Source organism: Leucopleurus acutus, assembly GCF_964270905.1.
Source record: "Leucopleurus acutus genome assembly, chromosome: 5".
NCBI classification, from domain to species: Eukaryota; Metazoa; Chordata; class Mammalia; order Artiodactyla; family Delphinidae; genus Leucopleurus; species Leucopleurus acutus.
In genome coordinates this window covers 137,290,799-137,310,551 of record NC_139147.1, presented here as the reverse complement: position 1 = coordinate 137,310,551, position 19,753 = coordinate 137,290,799, and the positions used below count along the sequence as shown (strand labels likewise).

Sequence of the window (19,753 nt, the reverse complement as noted above, 5' to 3'; positions counted from 1 at the left end):
TGCTAAATAAAGCATGATGCCTCCCAACGTAACTCGGTTTCTTGGTGCCAAGGCCTTATCAAGACAAGGATTATACAAACTATATCTTCTTTTGAGGGTCTTGGTCTCCACAAAATACCAAGCACACCCTTGTAACAGTTGAGGCAAAAAGTGTCTGGGTATTCCAACTACTACTGATCAAAACACACACATGCACATTTACACACACACACAAATACATAATTATACCAAATATATGCAGACATTTTATGAAATAAATACAGTAGGTGCTGCCTTTCCCAAAGCCATCCAGCCAACACTGCTGATTGTTGAAGTACTGCTCAGTATAATCCGTATGCCCAATATGAAGGCTGTAAGAAATTTTCAAGTTATGCCTTTACAAGATAGTATTTAGTATTTACACTATTGGAATATCTGAGACTGGAGGAAGCTTTTCAAGAAGAATTTCAAATCGAAAGGGTTATTTCAAAGTATATATTTGCCATTCCTGACAATGTGGTTTACTCAAAGTATCACTTTTCATAGGCACTGAATTCATAATAAACACCCGTGAATATACAAACAATACGCCTCACTTTAAATCACTGGCGTGTACATACACCCAACCTACGACAACAGCACGAATATTTTATGGGAGAAGATAACATAAGTATCTTAAACGTAGACATACAATTTTGTGCTAACTTTAGTTCCATGTCATGGACATAAATATTGTCTGAATCTGTCACCTATGAATGCGGGAGCCCAAGAAACAAAAGGACTTCCAGACTAGATGGGAATGCCTATTCTAGAGGATAATGATTACAAGGAACTTGCAAGTCCACGTCAATAAAACACCCCACTTTCCAAAAGCCACGCAGCAAGCCAATGATTTTGGAAGCAGAATCTTACACATGAAGGGCAAGTTATTACATATAGTGAATATACACACCACATTCAGGAATCAGGGAGAAAGCTATCATTCTTAGAAGCCCTTAGGAGGAAAACAGATGTCAAAAACAATGACAACTAGGCCAATCTACTACATGCTCAAGAAGTAGTACCTATGAAGACTTTGCCCTTGAATAGCCTACTATAGCGTGATGGGATAAAAGGACGTCTAGGCTGGGAGCCAGCAGACAAGTCTACGGCCCCACTATGCTACTGATATACTATGGGACCTCTGGTAAGTCACTTAACCTCTCTGTGCCTCAGTTTCCTTATCTGTAAAACAATGGATTGGATTTTTATGGGCCCCTGCTCTAACATTCTGTAACTCTCTTTTATCTCCTCAAATCTTCTTTCACACTAGCATTTGATTTCAAGAGTTAAGAATAAAGTCCAAACACTTAGGTTAGCATTAAATTCTCCATATTCTGACTACAGCCTTTGTCTCCATCCTTATCTTGGTCTATTCCTGAAACCACATCAATATCCCATTCGGATCCTCTTTTTCTCTCACTCTTCTGTTTTTCTTCCCTCGACTTCAGCTGAACTGTCTTTGACTCCATTCTATCATTTTCCAGAGCCACCTCTGGGTTACAGTTCTATATATCTGTCATCACTATAAGCCATAAGCCCCTCGAGGTCAGAGGCTGGGCCTTATGCAGGGTTTGTGCAGTAACCAGCAACACTTTGCCCAAAATATATCCTTGAGAGTGAGTGGTGATTCTGGTCTCGGTAAAACAACAAAAGGTCTGGTTTTACTTTAATCAATGATATATTTTGTTAAAAATCAAAACCAAGTGAGCCTTAAGAAAACTCAGTTCCTCTCACCCTTGTTGGAATGAATGCCTTTGAAAAGGAGTGAGAATTAAATGACATTTCAGATCATTATAAATGGTTTATTTATCTTTAAACACAGACTAGCCAGGATTCACAATTTTCAAAGCAAGAAAGGTTCAGGTAAACAAAATAAATGTTACCAGACTAATTATCCACAGACTGCAGAGCAACTTTTAATGAATTACGTTGTCAAGTGATTAAAACACCTAATGGCTGGAATAAGGTTAAGTATTTTCTAAGGTGGAACATATAAATGTACTCACCATTGAAATGTGTCAGAATTTGCCTTTATTCAATGTCGAAGAAAAATTGGTCTCCTGTTTGAGTTAGACTACTCTATTTCCCACGTAAAAAAGCTTTACTTTGAAATTACCAAGAGAATACCCACTCCATGCCTATTAGTCTTAACAGAAATCTTGGCTGTCTTTTAAGACTGTTACACATTCTCCTACAGAGAAACACACATCAATAGAAGATGTATCACTGTAGGTCTTCCTTTCGTTTCACAGGTTAGACAATAATTTTTGGAGAGCCGCCCCTCCCCCCCCCCGAGTCTCTAGGTGACTTTTTCTGCTTGTAGATCTCGTGTGCTGGCCCCAGGATGGTGGCTGGGGACAGGGGCACAGCATACTGCTCCGTGAGACCCATAAGGTAGCTGTAACGGTCCTCCTTGTGCTGCGTAAACACAGCCAGCAGATTCATCTCCTCGTCTGGCGCCTTCACCCGGGCCACCTTCTCGGCCTCCAAAGTTCTCCTGCAGGATCTGGCACTGGTCCGGAGAGGCCCGTGGCAAACACTGAACCACCAGCCAGCTGCACTTGCTGTCCTGGATGTCAGTGCCGATCTTGCCCATCACACTGGGGTCCCCAAAGAGATCGAGGTTATCATCCTAAACCCGAAAGAACTCTCTCATCTCCAGCAGGATCTTCTTGGCATCGGTATGCTCCTTCTTCCCGTCAATGCCCACCACATACATGGCAGCAGCTATAGGAAGACAGAAGGAGTAGAAAGCTGTCTTGTATTTGACAATAGATCTGTACCTCTTTTCAGTGAATCTGCCAAGATCCACACTGTCCTGGGGGGCTGTGATGAGGTCCAGGGTCTGTCCAATCTCAGTCTGATAAGGACTCTGTAGGAAGAGCTCGATCAGGTTCAGGTAATAGGGCTGCTCCCAGCAGCAGAGCTTCAGCAGGCGGTAGATACATGCTTCCAAGAGGAAAGCATCGTGAATGGCAGCCAAACCTATGCCTGGCTTCTGATACCAGCAGATCTGCCCCCCTCGGGTGAAGAATGCATCCATGAGGTTGTCTGACACCAAGAGGAAGGCTTGGAGCAGTTCCACGCACCAGCCCTCAGTCATGGCCCACCGGAGACAGTCAGCATCTTGCTTCCTGGGCTCCGACAGCTCCCAGAATGCTACCAGCACCGTCAAACCCCGCAGGTACTTGCCTCGGATGGCACAGTACTCCAGGACCTCCTTGAGTCGGGCAATAGCATCTCCTGTCTCTGGGTGCCCAGTGTCCTCCTCAGTCAGCACCTTGACAATCTGGGATAAGTGCTGGATGAAATCCTGCCTTTCTGCGTAGACGTCCAATTTCTGGTCTCCATCTATTGTGAGGGAGGAGTAAATACTCTGTTCCCAGATGCCAGTTGCTGACTGCCACTGTAGGTCTTAATCTGCCTTTGTTACGCCCTCTGTACATCACCAAATATGATGTATGTGATTTCAGAGAACTTCCTTTACATTTCCCCATCCCTAACTCTGCATATCTTTTTAGCTCAGAAAGATATTAAAGATTAAAATATTTGATATGAAACTAGAAAGTGATATAGCAGTACAACCTTTAAAAAGGCAGACTTTTTTTTTTTTTAAATTTCCCAAACAAATAGAAGAAAATGGCAAGTAAATGGTGAGCCTTCGAGGAACTGGGCTAGAAGTTTGAGGTTTCACAGTCCTAAATCGTCAAGTAAGAGTAGGAGGCACAGACGACCAGTTATAAAGTGGTTCACCATAGCAATGTGAGTTAGTACTGAACGGCTGACACACACGTTTGCTCTTAGCAGTCAACTTTGAGACCTCGAATGAAAAATAATACAATGGCATCCAATCCCAAAGAAGCACATTTAACTTACAAAATGTACAAACTCAGCGTGAATGTAGAGAAAGTAAATAAATAAGCAAACAATTTAAAAGAGAGGAAGAAGGTAACTTGACCATTCAGTTGGAAGGGTGTCAAGATAAGCGTTTGGAAGGGCTGGGGGGAGGGACAGATTGGGAGTTTGGCACTGACATGTACACACTGCTATATTTAAAATGGATAACTGACAAGGACCTACTATACAGCACAGGGAACTCTGCTCAATATTCTGTAATAACCTAAATGGGAAAAGAACTTGAAAAAGAATAGATACATGTATATGTAAAAAGTAAGGTAAGCTTTTAAAAAAAGTCTATTGTGGCCCCAAACATAAGGCAACTATTTCATCCGAGGCTATTCAATGTCAGGGAAAATCTGACTGTGTTAGTAAAAAACAGTGTGCAGTACGCTTACTTCATAGACTTACTTCATAGACTTACTTCAATTTAATCTTAGCACAGAATTGCTGAATAATGGATGACGGTTTTTAATGTCCTATGTTTGGAATATCCCCTTCGTTAACTCTCACCCGAGTGTCAAGCAATTATTCAGTGGAATCTTGAGGGCTCCAGGGGTGTCTTCATCTCCCCCAACATCTATGAAACACAGAGTGCTAATAACTCTTCTTCTCCCTTATGGATCTGACCCATTTAAGATGCAGATAAAGACCGTGGAATATTTGTGCCAGAACCGGAAACAGAATTGGAGATGTGGCCCCAAACCTTTGTATCATAAAATGAGGAAACTGAGACCCAAAGAAGTTCAGGGATTTGGTCCAGGTCGAAACTTGCATGGGGAGTCACTTGGGAAATCTCAGGACAGCAAATACAGGTCTTTTTTCATTTCCCAGATGGGTTTCATCCTAAAAAGTGAGCTGGAACAAATTGGATGGTAGTCATCTCACTGCAGGTTTATCTGTGGTCAAAGCAGAGGTTTCAAAGGCTCTACAACTATCTTATACTTGAGCTGGAAAGTTCTTCTGATCCACTTACTGTTACCAAAGCTTAGTACATCTATTTTCCTTGGAATGCAGTTTATTTAAAGCGAGAGCTGGTATTATTTGTCACATCATAGGCGTTTTTACAAGGCATTACGGATGTTCTCTGAAACCTTCACTGCAGTTATGTTGATGATTGGAAATGCCAAAAAAATTACCCTCCATACACAAACACACATGCACTAATTCTAATTAGTCAATTCTAGTTCAAGTGGAAGTAATGAAACATTTCACCATCATCTTTTTTCCCAGGAAACTAGAATATATTTTGGCTATGTAAAACACTTTTTTAATTTAAGCATCTATTATTATAGAATAAAGGCATTCTGCAAAAATGGCATTTAGCAATTCTCTCATATCTGAAAATAATTAGAAAAAACCATTTTCTCATGTAGAAATGTAATTTTCTGTGTAGATGAACATAGCCCCATTTGGAAGGCAGATAGATAAGAACTCTGAGGAATTCATTGAAGCATTGAGGCTATGAAGATCTACTCAAGTTGCCTGGCTACATCTGTCCTATAATAACGGGATGCTAGTGTTATTTTTTCTTATAATACTTAGAGACTTGGTAAGTACTAATTATTTAATATCTACATATTTTTTAGAAGTTGCAGTCCATGTAGACATTACTAATATTAGCTGAAAAATGAGATTAAACTTTATTTGAGAATTTTATGCATTAGACCCCAGAAGACTTTTCAAGATGTAACAAAGGGAATTGAGAAGACGGAGGGAGGGATGATCCAGGTTTTGGAAGTCCTAAAGCTTTTTAAAACCAAGAGGAATTTTGTAAGAAAAAATATAAATACATTAGGAGTAAAGATGAAGATTCATTTAGGCTGAGAATAATCACAAAAATGACAAACTGTAAAAAGTTGACAAACACAAACGTCATAAAATCCAGAATAATAACAATGGCTGACATACCCTTTGTGATACTTTTCACGGACACTTGGCTGCCTCAGTCTGTTTCAATCCTCCTTTCTCCTCCCCAGAGAGAGAAACTAGAGAAAGCCCGTGCGCAGCAGCAAAGACCCAACACAGCCAAATATAAATAAATAAAATAAATAAATTTATTAAAAAAAAAAAAGAGGCACTACTTCCTTTCAGATGGATTCATGGGGGCGGCACCAACAGGACAGAGGTGCAGAGGAGACATTGTGCAGGAAACAAATGACAGGGTTTACCACCTGTGGACTGAGGGATCTGGTGTGTGGCCTCTGTCAATGTCAACTTCCTGATAGCCCTGCTGTTCGTGGATAATGTTGCCAGACAGGAATGAGTGTGGCTGAAAAAAATCAATGGCCTCTGTGTAGCCAGGCCTTCCCTTTGAAGTCTCATCCATTTTGGGTACCTTGTTGAGACAGTTCACCTCCTGGGCCTCGTGATGTCAGAAACACCCTTCCATGCTTTCCTACAAACCACCAATCTTCCTCCTGGCTAAAGCACTGCTTAATGTGATACGTCAGCCTTTACTTTTGAAGGCCATTCATGAGTTCCAGGAAGAAACTAAACCAAAATGGTCCAGGCATGGTCCCTGCCCACCGTGCTAAGCCAGGAAGCTGGGTGGTGATGCAGCTCGGAGGCTGGACTTCAGCTGGGGCTTAAGAAACAGCTCTCGGGCATCCTGTATGTGCCAGTATGTATGCTGGTACCACAATGAAAACAAACCAGCAATGTGTAAGACACCCTTGCCCTCATTAAACTCCACATTCTATGAGGACAGAGGCTCATAAAAATACACAATATTTATGAGGGCAAAGGATGAGAACAAAGAGAAAATTTTAATTTAAAATGATGCATTTTAAGACCAAGAAATGCACGGGGAGTTGCCTAGCTCCGTGGTCCTGCTGGGAATCGCTCCTGACACGGGCTACCAGAGGCCCATGAGAGAGAGGTCTTGATTATTAAGAAAACTGGATGTGACATCTGTGGGCCTTTGAAACCTCATCCACTCTAGTGAAGCCAGCTCCCAGAGCACTTTGTGGTCACTTTTGGAGCTTTCTACCTTGTTATGCTAGAAGGAAAATCACAGCAAGTCAGGACGCCTGAGTTCTCAGGCTGACCATCGGTTTCTTCCACGAGCCTCAGTGATGGCTCCTCCAATAGCTAAATGACAGTGGAGACAAGTCAAATGAGGCCTCTCAGTGTCTCAGCAGAAGGGATCCGGTTTCATCTTTTATGTGGAAAATGCTCTGAGCTCCAGGAAGGGAGGGACGGCAAGGTCCCTCCACCCGCGCCCTGCTGCCCCCAGGAATTGCAATCATCATAAACGTGACATCTGGCTGAAGGTCCCAGGTGTAGGGCACTACAGGAAAGCTATGTCGTGGTGTTCAAGAAAATGGTTTAAGACATGTTATGTCCTCCTCCCACCTGCCTTACTCCAATGTATGAAAGGCATGCACCTCTATGACTAAACCAACTGATAGAGAAAACTGAGAAAGCTACACACATTTTTTCCAGCTGCTGTTATGCTCCAAGTACTGCTGTTCTAGGTGTATGGAATAAATCAGAGGAGGAAACAGACCAAGTGCCCCTCGTTGGGCTTACATTCCAGTGTCAGCGTTGGGGGAGGACAAACAACAGAACTAGTAAATAAGCAAATTACCAAGTATGTTAGAAGGTGGTGAGTACTGCAGAAAAACAATAGATCAGGGAGATTGGGGGGCAGGGTGGGGAAGAGGGGAGATGATATGATTTTAAAGGGTATGATCAGGGGAGGGAGGCATTACTGAGAAAAGTATATTTGAAGACAGCCTTGAGAAGGGGGCCGTTCATGAGCCCTGTGGGCAGTTGGGGTGCAAGGATGTTCCAGGCAGAGGGAACAGACAATGCGAAGGCCTTAGGGCAGAGACACACCTGAATATTCACAGGACAGCAACAAGGGCAGCGTGACGCCTCACAGGGGGGCAAGGGAGAGCACAGTAGTTCTGTGGCTTGAATTGTGTCTCACCAAAATGCATATGCTGAAGTCGTAACTCCCAGTACTTTACAGTGTGGCCTTTCTGGGAACCAGAGCCACTGCAGATGTAGCTAATTAAGATGAGGTCATACTGGAGTACGATGGGCCCCTTGCCCACTAGGACTGGTGTCCTTATAAAAAAGGAGAAATTTGGACAGACATGCACACAGTGAGGCTGCCAGGTGAAGACTGGCGTGATGTGGCACATGTCAAGGTCCCAGTAGAGTCTAGGAGACAGGACTGGAACAGATCCTTCCCTGATGACTTCAAAGGGAACACAGTCCTGCTGACACCTTGATCTCAGACTTCTAGCCTCCAAAACTGTGACACAATACATGCCTGTGGTTTAAGCCACTCAGCTTGTGGTACTGGGCTCTGGAAGCTCTAGCAAAGTAATAGGCAATTAGGCCAAAGCGAGAGTAAAGGGGCAGATGATAAAAGGTCTTCATGCAAGGACACTGGAGGTGAGGTCATCATAGCATCTTGAGCAGAGGAGTGAAATAATCTGCCCAAAGGCTGAGTTCCAGAGCACTGCAGTTTTATGAAGTCTCAGAAGAGAGATGCTGAGGAGCCACCAGTGACGTAAAAAGAAACCCAGGAGAATGTGCAGCGGGGAAAGCCCGTGGTGCTTTTCTATCTAAAAGCATAGTCAGATGGTATGGCACACGCAGCTCACTGCGGGTGGATCGGGGACAGTCACTGAAGAAGGAGGACAAACAAGTCTATCAACTTCCTCCGAGGCATACGCAAGCCAGTGAAGCCTAAAAAAACCTTTTAAGTCCATGGGCTTCCCCATGGTTCATGGAATTTGACTTTTTTCCCCTAAATTTGACATTTATTTATCAGAAGTAAAAAAAGAAGATAATGGTAAAATCCTGGTTTTGGTGTGCAGGTCTTCTATTTGTGCTGAGTAAAACTATTATGAATCACTAAACAGGGCTCTTGAAGGTGAATCAGAAACGCCAAGGGTCTCAGAATCTAGTTTGGAGATTCATTCAGAAAACAGCTAATTCACTCAACTCCAGTGGCTCCTAATACACATGGCACAGATTCTTAAAACAGAGTGCTTAACCTCACTTTGCAGCAACTCTGCTTCCCTAACTCCCCATCTGTACGGCCTCATGCAACGGGGAGATTGCTGGTGAAAGCCACAGCCCTAAGCTGAATGCATAAGGTGACTGAATGTCAACCCAGAAATCCCATCCTGACAGACACACAGAACAACTTCAATACTCCCAGCTCCTGTCATTCAAAAGTCCCCATAGCCCTAATAGACCAGACTGGCCCAGCCTGCTCCCTGCAAGCACTGACGCTGAAGCCAGTCAGCCTGGGTTAGAATCCTAGCTGGGCAGCTCACTACCTAAGGATCTCGAACTTGCTTGAACTTGAATGGCCTTGGGCTTCGATGTACGTAACCGTAAAACAGGGATGATAACAGAACCGACTTCAGAGTATTGTAATAAGGATTCACCAAGTCAATAGTTGTCCTGAACCTAGAACATGCCTGGCACTCAGTAAAAATTATATAGGAATCTGTTAAATCCATAAACAAACAAGTATGTATTTTTCCCGGAAGAAGATTCTGATGAACAAACCAAAAAATAAAAAGGGCTAGAAAAGAAAAGTCTTCATATAGTGAAGAGAAACTTTTCAAGGTTTTAAAATATTTGCCTCGAGAAAACAATGTGTGCATCAATCACGACTCCTGACTATGCATGTGCGCTCACCTGCTCACAAAATCCTCACCTACTTCAAAAGGTTGGACTTGACAGGGGCTTCCCTGGTGGCTCAGTGGTTGAGAATCTGCCTGCTAATGCAGGGGACACGGGTTCGAGCCCTGGTCTGGGAGGATCCCACATGCCGCGGAGCAACTAGGCCCATGAGTCACAACTGCTGAGCCTGCGCATCTGGAGCCTGTGCTCCTCAACAAGAGAGGCCGTGATAGTGAGAGGCCCGCGCACCGCGATGAAGAGTGGCCCACGCTTGCCACAACTAGAGAAAGTCCTCGCACAGAAATGAAGACCCAATAGAGCCAAAAATAAATAAATTTAAAAAAAAAAGTAACAAATGTTCAAGTATAATTGGTGTCTTTAAAAAAAAAAAAGTTTGGACTTGACAGATTTTTATAAACTGTAGAAACGGAAGGTGAAATTTCTCAAGCCACATTAGCTAAATAAACTGAAATAGAACACTTTTCAACAAAAGCAGATGATTTCCCCCAACATGAATTAGCAGTGATGATAAGTGTACACAAGCCAAATGATTAGCCTTTTCAGGCGACGGACAGTGCTGGGACCACAGGAATCCCTCATCCAGTCCTCACGGCAACCTCAGGAGGTGTGGCCTGCTGTCACTCTCTATTTAAACCTGAAGATACGACCTCAGAGATGTTAAGTGTCTTCTCTACCCTCACACAGCTATGTGTGGTGGAAAAGCAGAGCTGGAGCTCTTTACCACACTGCTTTCCTTCAGCCTCTGCTCAACCTGCCCTGCAACTCTGGTTCTTCCGCCCCTTCCCGGGCTCCCCACACCCGGCCTGCTGCCCGCTGCTGCCATCCCCGGGGCCCAGCGGAAAAATCAATCCTGCTGAGATAATGGTTTCCTTGAGAACAGCACTCTGACTGCTGGGGAAACTGCAGAGAACACAAAAGGGGTTCCTCTCGTATCTGGGGCTTTGTGCTTCCTGGACGGACAAGCATTTCTATTCCACTAGGGAAAAAGAGGTTTTACAAAAGGGCACGTCCATGAAGGTGGCAGGTAAACTAACACACTTTACTGGTCTGGGGAATTATGATGATTGTTAAAAATTTTGAGGCTGTCAGTGACAATTACTCATTTTCCTGAAGTTAAAAACCCCCTGTGGTGAGAGGGGCGGGGATCATGGATCTGCAAAATTCATCAAGACTGCTGGTAAATATTGACCATCATTGGGAATTTCTATTACGAATATCTGCCCTTTCAACTCAATGCAGCACCACTTGAATTTCATCCAAAGTTACCTGCATAAAGTAAACAAGCTTCATCACCCATGTAGACGGAGGCCAGCGCGCCTCAGCTGGTGCTACCATCTCTATTTTTTTCTCCCTCATTCCCTGCCTACAATGGAGAAAACTGGCTCAAAGAGCCAGCCAGCTAAAGGAAGGGGCAAAATTTGATGGGAAAGTGATAATTCAAGTTGTTCTGTGAATGATGGGTAGATCCAGCAGGTTCATTCAACACGGACAAATTTTATTAGCAAAACTGCTCATTCAAATTACCAGGGGAACTAGGTTTCTGAACCCAAAAATGGTTCATTCCAAGCATGCCCATTATTCTAAATTTCTATTATTTTCTCAATTCCCAGTTGGATTCTGCTGCCTTCAAAGGCGGCATTGCTATTTGCAGTTGCTGACACTCGCTAGCGATGGCTCATAATTTCATCTAACGGTGGGACAACTAAAAATGTGACTGAATTCGCGACAGCTGTACTCCATCCAGCCACAAAGGAAAGGCGGCAAAGCTGGCGTGGAACCACCTTCTGAAGGGGGATACACAGCCTCTCTGAAGAAAGGAGAGCTACCAATAAGAACGCCCATCCCTTATTTATTAGTTTGTTTTTTGAGGCAGGGAGAGAAGAAGTTGTGTAACTGTCAAGTAATTGTTACCAAATGGAAAAACAGGAGTCACTTGGGGTCAACCAGGGAGCATTGACTAGGCTGAAAAACCCCCGATGGGATCGGTATTTGGTAGTCAAACCACAAACCACAAAACCACAATACATGGTGGGATCATGGAAAAGAGACAATTAAATCCAAGACGTGTTGAATTGTCTGCTCAATCTTTCACTCTGCATTAGAGTACCTGAAAACGAAATGGGCTGAAACAAGCTGCTTTCACACCGTGTGGGCCTAATTACCTTTCAAGACTGACATATACAACCTTACCTGGAAATCCAGGTCCTTCTAGTTCTCCTGGGTCCCTGTAGCCTTCCAACTGCCTTCCGCTAGCATCCCACTTCATGCCAGTGTGCAGTGCCAGGAGTTATAAATAAACCTGCTGCTACGGCCCCCAGTAATAACCATGATTTCCCTAAAAGGCATGCAAGTGTCAAGTTGTCAACTTAGTTTCTGAACCTCAGTGAATGCCAGTGCACAATTCCCAGGGCGTGGAGAACTAGCCTACCCCAAATAAACATGCCTGGAGAAGAGGAGAGCGATTTAGCTAAACAAGCAGACTCACTTCAGGGAACTGGGGTGGTAGAGCTCCAACCTGGATGCTGGCCCACACTGGGGAAGAGAAAGGAGGAAGAGATATGGCAGGAGGTGGTAACGGCAAAGGGTGTGTGAGCCTCCACAGAACAGATCATGGGCGTGTGGGCCTCCAGTGACAGTGGGCACAGGCCTTGGATGTTGAGCCAGTAATCACAAACTTCACCCTGGACCAATGACAGGCCATTGTCAAGACCAAAATGCTCAGCATAGAAGACACATTATGTTACGGAGAACATGCTGGAAGCGAGAGATTCCCTCAACCATAAGAAAGTGGTGGCGAAGAGGACAGGATTCATGGACCTCGAGATGATCATACTAAATGACGTAGGTCAGACAGCGAAAGACAAATACCATATGATATCACTTACATGTGGAATCTTTTAAAATGATACAAATGAACTTATTTACAAAACAGAAATGGACTCACACACATAGAAAACAAACTTATGGTTACCAAAAGGGAAAGGCTGGGGGAGGGATAAGTTAGGAGTTTGAGGTTAAGCAGATGCACACTACTATATATAAAACAGATAAACAACAAGGTCCTACTGTATAGCACAGGGAACTATACTCAGTATTTTGTAATAACCTACAGTGGAAAAGAATCTGAAAAAACTGAATCATTTTGCTGTACACCTTAAACTAACACAACACGGTGAATCAACTATACTTCAATTAAAAAAAAAAAGACATAGGATTTGGAGTCAGGTAGACCTAGTACAATCACCAGCTTCATTATCTTCTAGCTCTGTGGCCTGGGTACATATTTGAGGCCAGGTGCCTCAATGCAGAGCCTGAGACAAGGATTAGGACATATCTAATTTATTGAGGGCTGACTCTCAAGTAAAGCCTATAAGAGAATGAGAGGAAGAGGAGGACTGAGAATGGGAGAGACAGCTAAGAAAGAACCAGGTTTCTGGTGAAGCTTCTCCTCAACCTGATCCACAGAAGCCTCTGGAGGGTGAACCGTACTGTAGAGTTGTCCTTGCCTGAGGTCACAGGAGCTGGCTTTCGTGGGTTAGTCACTGCCTCTGGCTCACAGGTGGAGGGGAGGATTAGGGAGGGTGCTAACCTCCTGGGCAAGGCAGCTCCCGTCGCTGAGGGCAATTATTTGAGGAGGGAGCCTCTGTCAGTTCAGCAGCCAATGCTTGGCGCAGCCGTGGGATGGGCCGACAGCAGTCTGGATCCAAGCCGGATATGGAAATCATACAGGATATAAAGTGCAATATAGATAATTACTAACTGTGATGAAAGAGTACCTGTGTAGTACCCTGGAGTTGAGGCAGATAATCTAAGGAAGATAAACTTGAAGACAGTGGGGTTCAGTTCACCAGAGAGCACAGAAGGATGCTGGTTTGGCCGCGATGGACAGGGGCTGGGCCGCCGTGCAAGCAAGGGGCCTCCACTCTCGGGAGTGTGAGGTGCAAGCGGGGCCAGATGAGCAACTGATGCTGTGGGTGCAGATGCGGGAAATCTGGGGGCTGGCGGGAGGAGGGGAGTCACGTAGGGGCTCTGGTTTCAGGGTGAAGACAGCTGTGGGACTGTTACGGTGAGACTAAGGTTGCAGGTTTGCACAGCGACCGTGTCTGGGGCTTGATGCGTGGCGGGCAGGCTTCAGCAGCCGCCCTGGCACTCAAACCTCCCTCCTCCAGGACCACTCTGCACGGGCAGGAGAGCATCTTCCTCCCGCAGAGCCCCCTGGCGCCTCTACTGGAAGTCCGTTATCACGGAGCACGTGTCAAACAGCTCGCTCAGAGCCATGAGGCAGCAAATCGATGACTGACCTAGCAAAGTAAAGGGGATCTGGATGGGGCACCAACCAAAACCCACTCTGCACAGTTTTCTCCTCTAGAAAATAGGAGTAACATCTAGTATATTGCTGTGCAGATAAAAGATTTTTTTTCCAGTGCATGACACAGGGTAAGTACTCAACGAAGGCTATCAATTGCCATTCATATTGTCATTACTGTGTGATGACAAACCATGCAAAGAAACGGTGGGTTCCTCCTCCCCACTGGTTTTAAAAGTGCCAAGCATCCAGGCTACCTCCAGCACTGCTAAGAAGAGGGCTAACTAGAGACCAGTCTGCCCAAAGCAGGAGATATGAGATTCTTCTTGGATTTCCTACCGAGTCATTTAGTCCCGGTAGGATCCCCTGGGAAGGAAAGTAAAGCTGTGCTCGCCTTTTAGCAGATGAACAGAACAGACTGGTGAAACTAAGTCATGCTCCTGGAAGGTGCCATACTAACCAGTATCTTCTTGCTGTCAAAACAAAGCTCACACGGTTTCTAGAGGGCATCCCTGGCTGTCTAGAGGTTTATCCTCACCTGTACACCCTTCACCACTTTTAATCAGTAGTTTATAGGAAGATCCCATTATCAGATTTACAGATGCATAGATGGAAGGGAGAAGTTATATAGATAGATGTGGGATAAAAAGAACATTAAGAGGACATGTGTTGCCCAATAGAAGCAAAATCATTATTCGTTAATTTTTTTTAGTCCTATTAATGATACTGCCATGATGACAACACTTAATGAGCTTTAACTCTGTGCCAGGACTGTACTAAGCATGGGACCAGAGTCATCGAATCATCGTAACAACCCTATGAAGTTGGTATTACTGTTACTCTCATTTATGGGACGACGGGGAATGTCAAGGGAGAAAAAGGACTCAGTCGACATCACACAGCTACGTGAGTAAATGCGAACCCAGATCTGTCTGCTTCCGGAGGCCATTGCTCTTCATTACGATAGTGTATCTGAATCCGGGACATGTGGCCTTGAAGTGTGGCTCTGCTCTGCCATTCCCTGGCTGTGTGAGCAAGTCACTTAACTCTCCAGGCTTCGATTTCCTCATGAGCAAAATGAGGACAATAGTAGCATTTCCCATAGGGCCATTGTAAGGATTAAGGGAAATAATATTGTAAAACACCTGGCAGGGTGATGGCTATGCAAGTGTTCAATAAATAGTAACCGTGGCTGATATTAACAATCATCATAAATTAACTTAGGATGGCAGAAGTCCAGACTCAAAAAGATTTTGCCAACTTTGCCCCATGGACCACACTAAAATTATGATATTTCTAGGAATAAAGGCAAATGCCTGCACAGGGATTCCAGAGTCAACACGGTACAAGTATAAGACCCGGCTCAATGACAAAGTTAAAGGAGAAATTCATTTAACAAATATTTATCGGTTGCACCTACATTTTGCAGACACCATGCCGCAGGCTGAGGACACTGCAGGAAACCACAAAAATAAAATCCCAGCTCTCATTGAGCTCATGCCTTTGTGGGATATGCAAAGGATGAAAAAACAAACAGGTAAATGCAGAGTCTGTCAGATAGTGATAAATGCTGTGAAGACAAATAAATCAGAGTATTGGGATAATATATGGGAGAGGGGGTGATCAGCAAAAGATTTTCTGCTAAAAGGAGTCAGAGATGTGAGTTAGTGTGGGCATGTCAGAAGGAAGAGTGTTTTTTATTTTCTGTGTAAAAGTTTGGTTTAATTTTATAATTAATTGAAGACATATTATTTATTTATTTATTTAGCGGAACGCGGGCCTCTCACTGTTGTGGCCTCTCCCGTTGCGGAGCACAGGCTCCGGATGCGCAGACTCAGCGGCCATGGCTCACGGGCCCAGCTGCTCCATAGCATGTGGGATCTTCCCGGACCGGGGCACGAACCCGTGTCCCCTGCATCGGCAGGCAGACTCTCAACCACTGCGCCACCAGGGAAGCCCCATGGAGGGGATTTTGATTTATGTTCCAGCCACTGTGGGGAGAAGAGACTGTTGAGAAACATGGAGGGGCGGGGGGTAGTCGTCTGTGCAAGAAGCATGATAACCTGAACTACAATGGGAGCAGTGGAGTTGGTAAGAATTTGTTGGATTCTGGAAGAAATTTTTAGTTTTTAATTTTTGTTTTAAAGAAAAGTTTGATATATTTAACAGTGGTAAGAAACAAACTTCTGTTTATCAAAAGACATCATTTTTTTTTTCATTGAAGTATAGTTGATTTACAATGTTGTATTAGTTTCCGGTGCACAGCAAAGTGATTCAGATATATATACATATCTGAATATGTGTGTGTGTGTGTGTGTGTGTGAGTGTGTGTGTATTCTTTTTCAGATTCTTTCCTTTTTATTTTTTAAAAAATCTTTATTTTATATTGGAGCATAGTTGATAACAATGTTGTGTTATTTTAAAATAGAGCCAATAGAGTAGCTGATGGTTTAGATAGACAATGAAAGAGAATGGGAAACACCGGGGTGACTTCAGGTTACTGGCCAAAGCAACTGAAAAAATAGAGTCTGGTTTAATGACATGAAGATTAGGGGGTGGGAGGAGATTTTTGGTGGGAAGGTACAATCAAGATTTGGGTTTTGGGTATTAAATCTGGGATACCTACTAGACATCCAAAAGAAGACATCCAGTAATTGGCTGTATATGGGTCTAGAGTTCAGAGGAGAGAGTTGGTCTAGAGATACAAAGGTGAAAGTCCTCAATTTATAGATTTAAAACCCTGGAACTGATAGGATCACAGGAGTGCCTGTGGATGGAAATGAGGACAGGTTTAAGAGAGTCCTAGAAAACTCTGCTGTTTAGAGCAATGGACAGGATTGAAAGGTTCTGTTGGGTACAACGAAGGAAAAGATGCTGTTTAATTTTAAATGGAATGGATTGCTTCCAAAGAAAATGGGGTCCTGTTCCATGCTCACAAGGAGCCCCAGTTGACAGCAGTCAGAGATACTGTAGGGGTTCCTCTACTGGATGGGAAGAAGGGGTAAGTGACCTCCAAGCTCAAAGCCAGATAATTGACTAGGAATCCAGAGAGATCTTTAGTTAAAGACCTACACTTAACAAGCTCTGTGGCCTTAAGTGACTTGTGAAACTTGCTTAAGCCTTCAGCTTCCTCACTGACAAAAGAAAGGAGCTGGATAAGATATTCTTTAAAATTCTCCCCTGACATCTAAAAGTCTATAATTACCGGGTATCCTTTTTTGTGCTATTTAACTCAGATGTTACACAACCCAGCTATAAAAAAATCCAAAGTGATTTAAGAAATCCAAAGGGTTGCTGATTTGCTCAAAATTAATTAATTAGATTCTTGGAATCTGACAAAGCAAAGCCTTCCCAGGTAGGTCCTGAGTTATCTTTGCCAGAGCACCTGTTCACACTTACCCTGAGTTGATACAGCTGTATTTCTGTGATAAGCCATGTCAGAGCAAGAAAATTTAGCTCAATTCAAATAATATGAGCCTTGACCATGAAAAAAGTACAGTGCTGGATGCCTTGGGACATGGGAACAGGCCTTCTGGGTCCTTGCAATCTAGTTCGTAGATGGCCAGAGAAACACTTCTAGTGAAGGGGAGAAAAAAATGACTACCCAGAAATATAGAGTGATGGATGCAGAAAATCCAGAGGAGGTCGACCGTGTGTTGGAAAGGTGGACTTAGACAGAAAAAGCCAGTGTTCACACTGGGGCTGGGAGATGAATAGGGTCTCTAGGCACAAGGTAATAGGAGCCTTGGAATCAGATAGGTCTGGGTTCCAAACCCAACTCTCTTAACTACTAGCTGTGGGCCATTGGTAAGATTCTTCACTCCTAAACTCAGGCTAATACCTTCCTGTTAGGGTAGTTGTGATGAAAAATGTGATAATTATATGGAAGATAATACCATACTGGCATCTGAGAAGGAATTAATAAACCCTAGTTATTAACATATGGGTAAAGAAAGGGGTCTTGGAATCCCAAGGAAGATACAGCATGAATAAAGTTCATGAGTCCCGTATTCCCTGACCTTGACCTGCTTGCAACCTCTCTTTCTCATCTTGTTCTGGCTACTTTCCATCAGGACTGTCCTTGTTATCACGTGGAGCTACTTACCAAACCAAGTATAACTTATATTAAAACTCATGTTCTCCTACATTCATACATATATCACCCAAACAAATTCTGCCCTATCTACCTAACACTTGTGCTATTATTTGCCTCTACTTTTCCTTATCTAAGTTCTCCCTTAAATACATTTATTTGATTAAAATATTTTATATCATGATTTTAAGTGGAAATCCAACATGACTTTCCATAAGATGAAGAGAACTAAAAAGTAGATGCAATCTGAAACCCATTTAAATTGAATTACAGGTACTGTTGTCTGCCATCGTCTTTTAAGTCTGGGGCCCTACTGGCTATGTGTTAAAGAATGGGGGGAGGGAATGGTTAACTAGCAAGTGTGGACACAGGGGTTAAAGATGTGTTCACATCAAACTGAAGCCTTCTTTTCCTAAATAAAAGTACTGAAAGACAACTGGGAAGAGAAAACTTTCTCACTGTGTGGTTCAATATCACTTAATGTTACATCTGTATAGTGTGCATCTCAGCAGGGGTACAGAGCCTTTGAGAACCACTGTCTTGGTTCCCACCAGCCTGCTTTTCTCTGCTTGTCACAATCCTTCATGACTTTCATTGCTCCCTTGAGCACCACCTCCTCCATGGAGTTTCCCCTTTCAGAGGTAAGCTCTCGGCCTTTACATCAAAGTACTTGGGGTTCAGAAAACCCATTTGGAAATACATCACACACTTCCTCATGACCTCTGTTCTATGACTGTTATACTGGCAATTTGCCCTTGCTTTTTAAATTACTGTATACGTTTTTTTACACCCTCCCCAATATAAGTCATTGTGAATGCAGAATCTGTCTTTGCCACCCACGGTATCTCGCTCCGACACACCTTGAAAATGGTAGGCGTGGGACAAAGGATGTAGAAAAGTGTGGTCAATGGAAGCACCAAGTACAATGGCCGTATTGGAGAATGGAGATAATCTAGATGAAGACTAAGAATACTGACATTAACTAGGTATTTTTGAAATAAAAATATTTGAATATTGGGTAGTAGGGAAACGTCTTCCTGAGATGATTTTGGTTGCATATGGCTGTGAAAGAGGAAGCTGTCAGCACTAACAACAAAGTCACCATGTTTGGGGGATCCAGCAAGAAGAGGGCCCCATCCAGGCGTTGCTGTCCAAGGAATCTACTGCCAGAGTCTTGCCAAGGTCCTTTATTTGCATCTCTTGTTTGACTCTCTGGGAAACGTGAATCACTCCTCTTTGGACATGTGTTTTTCTTATCACATTTTTAACAATAGGTACATGAAACTCAGCCTGCTGCAACATTAAAGCAGCCATTTCTCAACGTGTCAGAACCCACCGCAGTGGAATTTCAGGAGTAGAAAGACAAGCTTGAAGAAAGCAATATGGAAAGCACTGTATTACACAAAAGAGGGTAAAGTATTCAAATGAATCCTCTCTCCTCTTAGACTTTACATGAAATTGGAAGGACAATTGCATTACTTTCTACTAAGCCCTGTGTAATAATCAAGACATGAATCATCACAGAGCTAGGTGTACGGTCTGCGAGGATATAATTTCATTTTATGCATTTGGGTAATGTCACTTTAGAGAAAATACGATCATGGGAAAAGAAAGCAAGTAGAAGGAGAAAGGAATCATAATTGAGAGCCTGGTGCCAAGGCCATTCCTTGCCCCTTTCTTTCCATTTTAAAAGCTGATGGCAAATCTCTTCACCCACAGAATGTAAGAGGTTTTCTGAAAAATAAAAGACAAATTCT

General features: G+C 43.4%; 2 protein-coding genes across 2 annotated transcripts in view; both read right to left on the bottom strand.

The window, feature by feature from the left end:
- The window catches only part of KCNH8 (potassium voltage-gated channel subfamily H member 8), a gene marked incomplete at both ends in the record, with an annotated part of 389,811 nt that overhangs the window by 297,438 nt on the left and 72,620 nt on the right, over positions 1-19,753 (bottom strand). The window lies entirely within an intron of this gene.
- LOC309962544 (farnesyl pyrophosphate synthase-like) lies at positions 2,275-11,863 on the bottom strand (the record flags this gene model as incomplete). The annotated part of the gene is given in 6 exon segments (XM_082840406.1): positions 2,275-2,506; positions 2,508-2,653; positions 2,657-3,427; positions 7,896-7,995; positions 10,349-10,573; positions 11,760-11,863. Coding segments are annotated over 6 exon segments (1,578 nt in total).